At 40.7% G+C, this 12,933-nt stretch overlaps 1 protein-coding gene across 2 annotated transcripts; it reads left to right on the plus strand.

Annotated features, from left to right (window-relative positions):
* The first annotated feature begins 2,503 nt into the window (after nucleotides 1–2,503).
* Nucleotides 2,504–12,534, plus strand: HDC (histidine decarboxylase). Of its 2 annotated transcripts, XM_065641655.1 has the most exons (12): nucleotides 2,504–2,531; nucleotides 3,366–3,538; nucleotides 4,563–4,676; nucleotides 6,057–6,179; nucleotides 7,018–7,152; nucleotides 8,105–8,248; nucleotides 8,501–8,567; nucleotides 9,404–9,566; nucleotides 9,673–9,763; nucleotides 10,706–10,804; nucleotides 11,468–11,569; nucleotides 11,750–12,534. In XM_065641655.1, exons 1-12 carry the CDS (start codon nucleotides 2,504–2,506, stop codon nucleotides 12,509–12,511), a joined length of 2,001 nt encoding a protein of 666 aa, XP_065497727.1. In that variant the 3' UTR covers nucleotides 12,512–12,534. The 2 variants fall into 2 exon arrangements, with proteins under 2 accessions (XP_065497727.1, XP_065497728.1); XM_065641656.1 differs by lacking the exon at nucleotides 10,706–10,804.
* Nucleotides 12,535–12,933: the final 399 nt, after the last annotated feature.

The following is a 12,933-nucleotide window of genomic DNA, read 5'->3' on the forward strand; positions in this document are numbered from 1 at the left end:
TATGATCAAAGTAATGTTTGTGTCCTCACATCCCACAAACTTAACCACAGTTTAATCTCTGTGAACTCTTAATAACGATAAGAATTTCAGCGTTAGTGTGAGTAGTGATAGTGGTCACGTTCGCGTCCAAATGGGGAATTTCCCATGGGTTTGACGGCACAGGCTGTAGCAAACAATGAAGAGAACCTTTTCTATTCATTCTGCTTCCTGTGAGCAAATATTCTATTCCTCGTTGTGTGTAACAAAATCCTTCCAAGTGCAAGGTAGCTATAACAAAAATGTATTTATCGCCAGCAATATTTACCCTACCTGTAATTCATTATTACCTATCTTATTCTAGTTCCGAACAGGACCTGCTGTTTGTTCTCTTCTGCACAGAACGAGAAACGGACCTGATGAAACTATCAGCTTTGAGAGAAGGTGTAGGGTATATGTCACATGGAATATTTATTGTGTAGTTTAGCTCTGGAAACGTTGTTAAAAGTATTGCTCCTTATTTGCTGTTCCAAATTGAAATCATAAATGTAATTAGCTACCAGCTTTCTTTGAATAGATGTCCATTTATTGATGTATTAGTTACTTGTAATGAGCTAGAATCAGAGTTTTTGAGAACTCCGAGCTCTTTTTGAGTTGGTCCTCTGCTTGATGCCCGTCCTGTCTCAGCTTCCTTGTTCCCTTTTGTGGTGGAATTTACAGTAAAGCCAAGAGAGGTTCATAAATCGATATTAAGTGTGAGGGCAGCTGGTTATTTCTTTTCCCAGTGTTTCCAGAGAAATGTGAGATAAAGCAGATGAATATGCATGTAATATGTTTTTTCTGCACTACTTGCACTTCTTTCAATGCCCTTTTTTTATTTCAGTATATTAATCTGATGTGCATGTATCGGAGCATCTTTGTCATATCTATGAAACAGTTCTTTCTCAAATATCTAATCGCAGCAGAAACTAGGAAAGTTTTTCACACTCTTCTGTAGAAAGCATGCTGTGGAGAAAGATGTAACAACTTCCTAGAATAATGAAAGCATTTAGGCTGCATTATATTCCCTGAGGCGGAAAATCAAAGCTGCTCCGACAGTTAGTTCTGTTCTGTATGATGAGAACAGAGAAACGTGTCTCAGGGTAAGGCTCTGCCCAGCCCGGGATCCCATCTCCAGCAGGGCCAGCCCTCAGCAGGAGCCCAGGGTGCAGCAGAATAGGGCAAACGTGTCTTGTACTATGTAATAATTAATCCTTCTGGTGCTTAGTCCATGAGTCCTGCCTCTCTCTTTCCCCAGGGCTGCCTGGTATCAGTGTAGAGCATGTGAGTTCCTTCTGGTGAAGATCGTAAGTGCTCAATATTGAGTACAGTGTCAAAGATTGTGCTGCCAAGGACAGGTCAGGATGTGTGTTCAGGTCTGACAACTGGAATAAGGAGGAATCTACCTGGCTGTTCTTCCAAACCAAAACCAATTCAGGTGGAGAACTTGTAGGAATTCTGGACATAGAAGGCCAAATCCCAGTGCTTATGTATCTCATGCGAAAAAAGCAAGCACAGTGGGGGAAAAGAAGTGTTTTCCCAGCTCAGCAATCTAGGGTGATACCAGTGGAGGAACGTCACTCTTCAGCATAACCTGGTCTGATCTGGAAGTGCAGGAAATCAACAAAGAGGATCATTGCTCTATATTGCAATTCTGGAATTGGCAGTAGTTGCAGCGCTTCTAGCAGCAAGGGACTAACAGCACAGGGACTGAAGACTTGTGGGGATGTAATGAGCTAGAATCACAGTTTTTGAGAACTCCGAGCTCTTTTTGAGTTGGTCCTGTGCTTGATGCCCATCCTGTCTCAGCTTCCTTGTTCCCTTTTGTGGTGGAATTTACAGTAAAGCCAAGAGAGGTTCATAAATCGATATTAAGTGTGAGGGCAAGGGACTAACAGCACAGGGACTGAAGACTTGTGGGGATGCAGATAGGCTCTCTTCTTGGGAAACTCAGTCCTTCAGTTCTTGTGGGGGGAAAGAAAAGAGTAAAGAGTCCCTGTCTGGAGTATCAAATTTGTTACATTCTGGTGCCTTGTTTAATGACTACTGCTAGTGCAGTAGTTCACCGTGCTAGAGTAACATGACTGCCTTCATTTGGTTTTGGAAGCTCTTGAGCTTTTTCTGACCCACAAGTCCGATGTTAATGTCATATATTCATGACATGGATTACTGTGAGACTTCTGAAAGATTGTTTGAAAACGGGAAAGGGTTAGCAGAGAGGCAGCTCCTCTTAGAGATATAGTGTCTTAAACATCAAAAGAGCACAGATGAGATCATATGAGAGACTGTAAAAGCCCCCAGTTGGGAGGAGTTAGATAAACACTCACCAATAACCTGCCTACGTTAAACCTTTTCCAGAATGCGTGAGTCTGAGAGATAAAGGGAACTATAAAGGATGAAGCAGCTAGCAGGGCACCAGACCGAACTGCCCACAGCTCCCGAAAGGTGGTGACCCAGGTCGGAAGAGGTGCTTTTAGAAGGAACCGGTATGGAGCCCGAGGAGTACAGACGGAGAGGTGAGTGATCCTCTGCTCTTGGAAATAGGTAGAATTTGCTGCTGGAGAACAACTGTTGTAGGGCTGGGAGTGGCACCCAGAAATGAGGATGGGCTGCATACTATTTATTTGCACACATGTCCGTGAGACTTAGACCCGCTGGGGCTGAGACAAAAATGTGTCCCACAGCTGAGTTTAAATTAATGGATTCAGAGTCAGTGGATGACTTAGGCTTTTTGGTCTTACATGTAAAATACTGTGGGAAAGCTGCAAAACTATGATTCTGAATAAACTCGTGCTAAGGGGTTATGCACAGTGGCTCTTCTCTGGCTGACACCATGAAACTTCAGTGATACTGGCACAGTTCTGGACATGGGGAGCGTATTTTAGTTCAAGACAGGAGGAGATTGCCTAGAAAGTGGAGAAAAAGTATGGAGCCGTGACGCTGTTTTCAGAGGATGCAAAAGGGGGTATGTTGTAATGAGAGGGAAACACGGGGCATTATGAAAATTTTATTTCTGTGAAATGCAGTTTCAGTTAATTTGTAAGCAAGAAAATGTCTATCTTCTCAGTAATCAAACTGTACTTGTACCATGATTGTATTTTAAAGGTACCTTTGAACTATTCAATGATGACACTGAAATAACCCTGTGAATCTGTTCTGTCCCCATGAAGCCTGTTCTAGAAGCCATGTCTCTACATTGTTAGATGGGACACGCAGGGTGCAGGAAGGCTGGTGCCTGCGGCTGTCCAGGGAGCTGTATTCCAAGCTCCGTCTGATGCTAATGACAGATGTGTGAAGTGCTGTTGGTTTTCCCGCAATGGCAACTCAAAGCGCTGCTTTGCCTCTTCCAGGGAAAGAGATGGTGGATTACATTTGCCAGTACCTGAGCAATGTGAGAGAGAGACGGGTGACTCCTGATGTGCAGCCGGGTTACATGAGAGCCCAGTTGCCGGATTCTGCCCCAATGGACCCAGACAGCTGGGACAACATCTTTGGAGATATAGAGAAGATTATTATGCCCGGGGTAAGAAAAAAAAGTATAACCATGAGAGGAAAAAGCCATTACTACCTGGGGTGAACACCGCATCCTGGGAATGCACAGGTTCTGCAGAACGATTATCTAAATAAGTAAAACACCCAAAATGTAGAATAAGTCATGTAGATACTATGTCCACAGAAGGATTCTGGAGATTACTGTTGTGCTCCTAACTACCATTGTAGGGGACAGGCTGGATGTAGTTTTGAAGTATTTTATGCATTAAGAATAAGTCATGTTTGCTTAGGGGGAAACAATGGTTTTCTGACCCTGCTGAATTTAGCTTCGCAAGGCCTCCCCACCTGCTGAATTGCATCTCAATTTCAGAGATGTGGAAACTCAGGCACAGGAAGGTGAAACATCTCTTGCCCAAGGTCATGTACATGTAGGACTTGTCTCCTGCTCTTTGAATGCAAAGGTCTCTTTCCCATTGTACAAAAATACCGCAGATTCTGCTAAGGGAGTTCATATTACCTAATTAAATATTTTATGTAAGAAGCTGTTTCAAAGTCTATTTTAAAATTTTCCTTGTAGATGTTTGCAGAAACTTGGTGTGATGTAGGAGATGTAGTCACATTAAGCATGCTTGTGCTGGTGTCCCACATAGAAGCTCCTTCAGGTGTATAAAGGAGGCTTATATAATTGTAAATTGCTGTGCATAGCTAAAGGCAAACTGTTGTTTGACAAAATGAGCGAGAGCAACTTTGTTGCAAGGATTTCCAATATAAAGATAAATATTTTGATAAATATTTCTGACTCTGTGCAATGTTCAAGAGACCATTCTTTCCTGTTCAGAATCTTTGTCTGCCTGTTTAATTCAGATAAATGCTTTTGCTATAATTTGGAATTTATCTAATAACGACACAGTGTTATCATTTGCTAGTGCTGCACTTCTGTTGATACTATCTCTGTAGCTTTCTTTTTGCATCACTTTAAACAGATGCTAATGACTACATCTCGTGCAGAATTTTGTGACACTTTTAGACTTAACTTCTAGATAATTTTGTTCTAGGTAGTCCATTGGCAAAGCCCACACATGCATGCCTACTTCCCAGCTCTTACTTCCTGGCCTTCGCTCCTTGGAGATATGTTGGCTGATGCAATTAACTGCTTGGGATTCACATGGGTAATTTTTTGTTTGTTTTAGATATTATTTTCCTGTGCGTATTATGCAGGACCAGATCATAGTCATTCTTTCTTGTTCTGTGAATCAGTATAATTACTTTAACCAATTGTATGTCATTTGCATAAATGAAAAATATTACTTGTAGAAATAAATAAATAGAACATAAAAGAGCAAACATTACCTAGTAGTAAGAGGTCAAGAAAATATACCACTGGAAATGTCTGTTTTCTAATTCTTTGCATATCCCACTGTGAACATTGTTCCCTGTCACCCAGTCTCAGTGCCAAGACTGTTACACAAGCACTGCAGGCAGTAGAGCAGCCACCACCCGTGACTGCAGGCTTGGATGGGCTCCATTCCAGTTCTCCTGCTCCTTTGAGAGAACACATTTCCTATTTTTTTTCTTCTGAAAATAACTGTTGGCTGGCTTGTCCCAGAATATCTGAGTATTTTATATCCTCCTGCAGCAGCTATACAGCACTACTTGGTTATGCCTTTACGTACCACAGTAGCATTCTGAAGCCAATGTTCTCCCCAGTGGTGAAGTTGCCCAGATTTTTAGATGTCAGTCTCTATGTAAGAAAGCTGTATAAGCTCATAAACCTATAAGAAATTGATGGCTATGGTCGCCATGTAGTTGTATCACTGCATACACAGAAACATCCGTTTCCACGCCCTCAATCTAGTTTTGATAGATTTCTGTTAAGTTTGCAATGTAAACAGATTCTTTCCTAAGTAGCAAGCTGAACACTGCAGAACGGTTTTCATCTTTGGTTTTTTTGCCGCTGTTTAGAAAGCCTCTCTTAGCTCTCAGTTGGACGACGGATCACTGCCCTTTGTCTTGAGGGATCAAGAGCACGTACTTGTGTGGTGAATTGCAGTTCCACGGTTTTGTCTTAAATAGTAGCTCATTGTGATTTCTCTTTTAAGGACTCTAAAATTATTGATCGTTTAGAAGCTTAACGCTGAGGTGATGCTGGTAAGCTGGAGAGAGCATTTCAAGGAGGTTGGTGAGACTCTCTGTATTTGATGTTCCAAGAGAGCAACTGGTAATTAGCAAGATACCTGGAGCTCACCTTCAGCTGCAACCTTGACATAGAGGTCTGGATTACAGAACTCGCTAAACAACCTAATTTCTATTACAATAGCATTGTGTTCTGTTAGGTATGTGCCATAGTATTATACAGTTAGCTGCTTATATATCCAATGCTACAAAGTTTGTCATCTGCCTTTGTTGCATCTAGGTGAGATTTCTCTCAAGGCAATTAAAAAGTGTTAATAGCTGTTAATTAAAAGGTGATATGAGGTTTAACTCTAAGGGTTATACTCCTACTGTGTTTGCAGGATGAATTACAATCTGATTCTCTTTGATTTTTCTAGGCCTCCAGTCCAGCCTGTACAGAACTGGAGATGAATGTGATGGATTGGTTGGCTAAAATGCTGGGCCTTCCAGATAAATTCCTGCACCACCATCCCGACAGTGTGGGCGGAGGAGTATTACAGGTAGGGGAGATCAGAGGTGGCCTTATCAACATTTTGTTTTCACTCAAGTGAATTTCCCTTTGGGTGACAACAGTTTTCCTAGAGGCAAAACCAAGATTTGCTCTATAGGTCTGAATAGAGACAAATTCCAATTTGATATTACTTTCCCAAATTTTAGTATTAAATATAGAAGAGTATAGAATAGGAATGGCTATTGCTTTTAGTCCTAATCGTGTTATGATTGAGGAGCAGGTACTATTGTAGCCTTACTGAGGATAAATGAGTCACATTTGGTTTCTTCAGCCTGTTTCACATCGCCAAATTATTCACTAAAGTGATTCTTACGTAATTAGAGAAGGAATCCTTGTCACTTTCCTTCTGCCAGCAACCCTCAGCCACATAAGAAATTATTTTTCCTTTTTCTCATGTCTGCTTTGTGTCTCTGACAGTTGCAAGATCAAGGCCTGAACCTTTACCTCCTTTCATAAGGCCTAAGCAAGTATCCCCTGAAATCAGTGCTGAAGCTCTGTGTTGTCATAGGGAGCTTTGCTCAGGTTTGTAATTTTTATGGGAGATAGTACAGTTTAGCTGTAGAAGAACAGAAGAAAAATGTGATTTATTTACTCCCTCAGCTCAGTGCTGCACATTAAAAATATATAGCAGTTAAAAGGCTTTGTTTTGTGTTGCTGGCCTGGAGAGCTGCTCATCAGCTGGTGACTTTCTGCTGCATCCCAGAAAAGCAGGAGTAGAAATAAAAGAGGGAGTGGGCAGCTGAGCACTGCAATGATTTCAGTAAATCCCTGACAAAAATAGCAATAAAGTAGTAATATGTTGCAATAAATGAACAATGTCTCTGCAGAGCACTGTGAGTGAATCAACCCTGGTTGCACTGCTAGCAGCACGGAAAAGCAAAATTCTGGAAATGAAGTTTTCTGAGCCAGACACTGATGAGTCCTCACTCAATTCTCGCCTCATTGCATACGCATCTGATCAGGTAGGTTCTTACGGTTACAAAGAAAACCAATTTGCTTCTGCTGTCTCATGCAGACCACACAATGTGAACACACATTTCTGTACCAAGAGAAAAACACAAATGCCTCACAGGCATGAACGAATCTCTCTAATGTTGCCTTTTGCAGATGGAGAAATGGAATCAGTGTGAGATGAGGTTTTGCAGGGTCCCGGCAGTTCTCAAGAGACTGTTTCATGAGGCTCATTTCTGCGCTTCCTTCCTGTTTTTCACAAAGCCTCACTCCAGTAACTAGGTGCTGCTCTCATGCTGCTTCAGCTCGTTTCTTCACAGCCTCCTTCCACTTGGAGATAGGCACCTCAGGACATTACCTCAGGGTTACCTCAGTGCCGCTCCTGGTTGTGGTCTCCACTCCAGGCCTCTGAGCTTGTTCTTGGAGGAGACATCTACACAATGCTGTGCCTGCAAACCTGTCGTCCTCCTGAGTCGAGCCGTCATATTCCCCTGTGAAGACTGCACCAGGACAGACACTCGTGCTGATTCCCTGTTAGTAAAACTACAGAGGTTTTTTCTTGTGAGGGGTTTTGGTCTACCCCAGCCCAGAAGTAGGCAAACTTTAGGCTTTTTTATCTTCTTATGGCAGGGAGGAGAGAGTTAACTGAGGCTGACTCATTTCTAGAGGCTCATTTAAGATGTGAGTTTTGATAAATGGCCCTCCAAACCCAAGGTGAGGATGCCTATTTATTACATTTAAGAGACCAATACCTGAATAAATGGAGCATATGCATTCATTTGAATTACAGTGTATTATTCATTTTAGTTATTCACCAAGAAACTTTCGGACTTGTATTCATATGGATTATAGTAAGGACCTTATCTCTGCTTTCTTGCAACCACTGTCTTTTATAAGGCCATAACTTAGTACAACTGTTCAGCCTCAGAGCTTGCTTTCTTACTGTTTTTCTTTTTTTAAAAGGCACATTCTTCTGTAGAAAAGGCTGGCTTGATTTCTCTTGTGAAGATGAAATTTCTGCCTGTGGATGAGAACTTTTCCCTCAGAGGTGAAACTTTGAAGAAAGCCATTGCAGAAGACAGAAAGAAAGGCCTAGTGCCAGTCTTTGTATGTTCAACTTTCTAGTTGGGGTGTTGACATAGTGTTTTACTCTTAACGTCATCATAAAATTAAATCTGAAACATTTCTTATTGTTTTAAAATACATTAGCTGAAGGTTAAAGTGTGTAAAAGAACTTATATTTTATTGGACAAAAAAATTTTAATATCCTTTTGACTGTCTGTGATAGCTCTCCACTTTTAAAAGTGCTACGTCCCTTTATTAAAAAAATGCCATCTTAACAGGTTTGTTTTCTTCTAGGTTTGTGCAACTTTGGGTACAACTGGTGTCTGTGCTTTTGACAATCTCTCAGAACTGGGTCCAATTTGTAAGTGTCTGTTTTTCCTGATTTTAGACCATGATAGCACAGAAAGGATAGTATGAGAATTTTTCATGCCAAAACCAAGGAGAGTAGAAACATGAATCAGCTGAGTTTTTCAGATATGCCTCAAAGATCGGTGGAGTCAGCTCAAGACTCTGCAGTGATTTCTGTAAGATTTGGATTAGGTTGTCAATATACATTCTGTTCAAGATGGATGACATTTGGCAACTGATAAATCTTTAATGTGGTTATTCAGGGAATACAGGCTGTACAGTATAGAGTGCAGTGCTGTTGTAGGATGGATAAATATTTAACCTAGTTTTGAAGGCAGTGTTTGTTAGGGCATCCTTTGTAGCCACCAGTTCGATAGGCAAATTCGACATGGTTGCAGATTCTATTCCAGCATGAATTCTGACAAGCAGCTGCTGAAGACCTGTGGCACTTTCTCTTATGTGTCAGAGTGTGGCTTCTATCTCTGGGTCCTTCTTGCTTGCCACCGTGTCTTTATTCTGGCTTTGTGCAACTGAGTTGTACTGGGGAATATAACTTAGTAAAAAGGCAAGTGAGAGAAATCAAATGTTAAAAAGCCTCACCCATAGGGAATATGGAGCAGTGAACTTTGTTGTAGCGTCCATCTGATTTCAGCATTATTCTGTGTTTTGGGCTTCTAGACCCACATCTTAGAATGGAACTAGACTGTCAATTGTTGGTCTTGCTCGCTATTTTGTTGTCAGCTTGTCCACCTCCTGCAAAAACATGCGCCTAATTTTCAGAGAGGAGAGACTCTAAGTGTACTTTGACTCCTTATGTCCCTTGCATAACAACAATTTCAATTCCAACAGGTGATGCTGAGGGACTCTGGCTTCATATTGATGCTGCATATGCAGGAACAGCATTTTTATGTCCTGAGTTTCGATTGTTCTTGGATGGAATTGAATATGCAGATTCCTTTACTTTTAACCCTTCTAAATGGATGATGGTCCATTTTGACTGCACTGGATTTTGGTGAGTAAAGGCAAAACACAACACCAAAAGGACAGATAACATGCAAATTGCAAAGTCTTTCTCTGCACAATTTTTTGCTAAATACAGTTCATTCTACAATTCACAGGGTTAAGGATAAATACAAATTACATCAAACCTTCAGTGTTAACCCTGTCTACCTCAGACATCCCAACTCAGGAGCTGCTGTTGATTTCATGGTAAGTTGTTATTTGAAGTGATATTTTAAGTTGCCTATAAAATGTTCAAACAGACTGCGAAATTCCTCATACTCTGTAGTGTGCTTATCGTATAGCTGGTCTTATTACATAAAAGTGTAAAACCAAACAGTAAGCAACCTAAATACCATGCTCTGAAAGAGCAGTAGAATGAGTTATGTTTTTCTTCAGATTAAGGTATTCATAGGAGACCTAAGAGGCATTTCACTTCATATCCATCTTACAGCAGATTCCAGTACAGTAAAACAAAAGAATATTCACTGCCAATTGTTTCTGCGATGATCTCACCCTAGTCCTGAAAAGATAATTGTTTTCTTGAAATGAATAGGGCTTTTCACTAGAGTGTGAGCATAGAGGGCAAAAAAATGTATCTGAGTCCCTCTTGTGGTTAACTAGGACCCTGCATGTAATTGTGTATCTCCCTAGAAGTATTCTTTTACATGTTTTGTCACATTTCCATGCAGTAGCTGTTACTTCCTGTGGAAGGGTCTATCTCTGTATCAACCCTCGCTGTTTATAGTTGGTTTGGGAAAACATTCGGGATAGCACTTAAATATGCAAATTACAGGAACCCAAGAGAGCACCCAGTCCTAAAGTGCAAATGGACATATCTTAAATTGATAATGCTCTTTAAATGCAAGAAATTGTTGTTATTAGCTGGTAATTAACTAAAAACTCTAAGCATATCTAGGCCATGGATTAAGGGGAATAGCTGAAATTTTATTTTTGCAAATAATTGAAAAATATGTAGACATAACATTTCTTTGAAGGCTGTTTCCTAGGCTTAGCAGATATTCAGCCATAGGAAATCGTTTGTGTCAACAGAGATTCCTGAGCTGAGTCTGAAGCAGCAGCCGTAGCAGTGTAAGGGGACGCACCTTCTGCTGGTTTTGCACTCACTGGTACACTGTTGTGTTTCCACAGCACTGGCAAATTCCACTGAGTCGTCGATTTCGTTCTTTGAAGCTGTGGTTTGTGATTCGATCATTTGGGGTGAAAAAGCTTCAAGCTCATGTCCGACATGTATGTGATTTAACAATGCAAACATAAATGTATTATATTTGTTTATTGGTAGCTGAGTGTAATAAATTAAGTGATGCAAAGATGAGTAACAGAAATCCTCTCATGCAAAGCTTGCATGTGAACACTAAATATGTGCTGATTTACTCTCAAGTAATCTGTAAAGATTGACTGTGTAGACAAAACATTTCCTGTACTCTTCTTGGAAGCAATAGGCAATGGAAAGGGAATCAATAAGTCAATGCCTTCTGCACATTACTGAGCTTTCTTTGAGGCAAAGTGGCAGCTGTTTGGGAGGCGAGCTATGACGGATGGCTGAACCCATCGCTATGAAAATGTACAGGCTTAAGTCTCTGATGGAGTGTAAATACAAGGGATCATATTGTGGAACAACTGTTGCCACAAGAGAACTCTAATTTGAGAAGGCACATTCTGTTTTCAAACCACCTTCTAGTCCAGTTACTCTTGTTCATTGTCAAGGGTTTGGGCAAATAGAGAGAGACTTTAAAATTCTTAGCTTTGTTGTTGTTACTCTGTTTGCTGTCATTCATGCATTGGAACGATGTGTTTTAGTAAGGAAGGAAATTCTTTTTAACTACTGAATTTAGTGTCTTACAGTGAGTTTGTGACAAACCAAAAGGTAACTACTTTTTTCTTTAATTATAGGGTACTGAAACAGCCAAATTCTTTGAATCCTTGGTTAGAAGTGATCCACTTTTTGAAATTCCTGCCAAGAGACATCTTGGACTGGTTGTATTTCGTCTGAAGGTAAAGACTGGGCCTTTTGCATGCCTCTTTGGAATGAATTGACCACAGCTGATCTCTCCCCAGACATTAAGAACTGTGAATAAACTTTCATGTAAGAATTTGTAATGCTGGAGTTCTTATGGAGACATTTGAATGTCACTGGAAATTCTTATTATAGTATTTTTTTTCTTATTCAAACAGGGTCCCAACTGGCTGACGGAAAAACTCCTGAAAGAACTAAGCAGTTCTGGCAGGCTCTTCCTTATTCCAGCAACCATTCATGACAAGTTCATCATTCGCTTTACTGTAACATCTCAGTTCACAACCAGGGAAGATATTCTGCAAGACTGGAACATCATTCAACACACTGCAGCACAAATCGTTAGCCAGAATTATGGGCTGCACTGCATCAATTCTGGTGATGGGGCGAGAATCCCTAATATGATAGTTAAGCCTAGTTCTGATGCCATTAGTAATGCTTCTCAGCTTTATCTAGATGAAGGGAAACACAAAATACCTTCCAGAAAAACAGAAGTTCAGCCTAAGAAGTTAGCAGAGAGTCCCAGTATGTGCGTGATTAGTCAACAAGTGAAAGGTCAAGGGGATCCTCTAGATGACTGTTTTCCAGAAGATGTCCAAGATGTTACCAAACACAAGTTAACCTCTTTTTTATTCAGTTATTTATCTGTTCAAGGCAAGAAAAAGACAGCACGTTCCCTTAGCTGCAACAGTGTGCCAATGACTGGTAGTCTTGAGCAATGTAACCCCAAAGCAGCAGCCACTGACAACAAGGAGTCTCGTGCAAATGCCAGAATTCTTTCCAGGCTGCCTGAAGAGGTGATGATGTTCAAAAAAAGTGCCTTCAAAAAACTAATTAAGTTCTACAGTGTCCCAAGCTTTCCGGAGTGTAGCATTCAGTGTGGCCTTCAGCTGCCTTGTTGTCCTCTGCAAGCCATTGTTTAACAAGAGACTGGTCCTTATGATCTCTCCAGGTAGAAAGAGAACCAAAGTTTGCTTATTCATATGCAATACTATGTGTTATTTTGTTCAATATGTAAGCAGTGGAAATGATCACTGTGAAAATTCCTGTGCTTTTACTGGTGGAAACCTCATGTATTTATATATTAAAATGTCAAATAAATCTTGTAGGCACATAACATGAAGCTCTCTGGTTTGTAGCCTGTGGTAAGGAAAATGCTGATTTAAGCCTTATCATTCCTGGTAATGGACAGTTTCTAGCTGGTAGGTTAAAACCATTTTGACAAATGTGCTGGCCTCAGTAGGGGGTAAACAATTTAGTTCTCTGTTTGCACCATGGATACATTTTTTTTAATACCTTGATTTAAACTCTCTAGACTGAGGATCTGTGTGTGTAGTCAATGCCA

This window comes from Caloenas nicobarica, chromosome 10 (genome assembly GCF_036013445.1).
Source record: "Caloenas nicobarica isolate bCalNic1 chromosome 10, bCalNic1.hap1, whole genome shotgun sequence".
Taxonomy (NCBI): domain Eukaryota; kingdom Metazoa; phylum Chordata; class Aves; order Columbiformes; family Columbidae; genus Caloenas; species Caloenas nicobarica.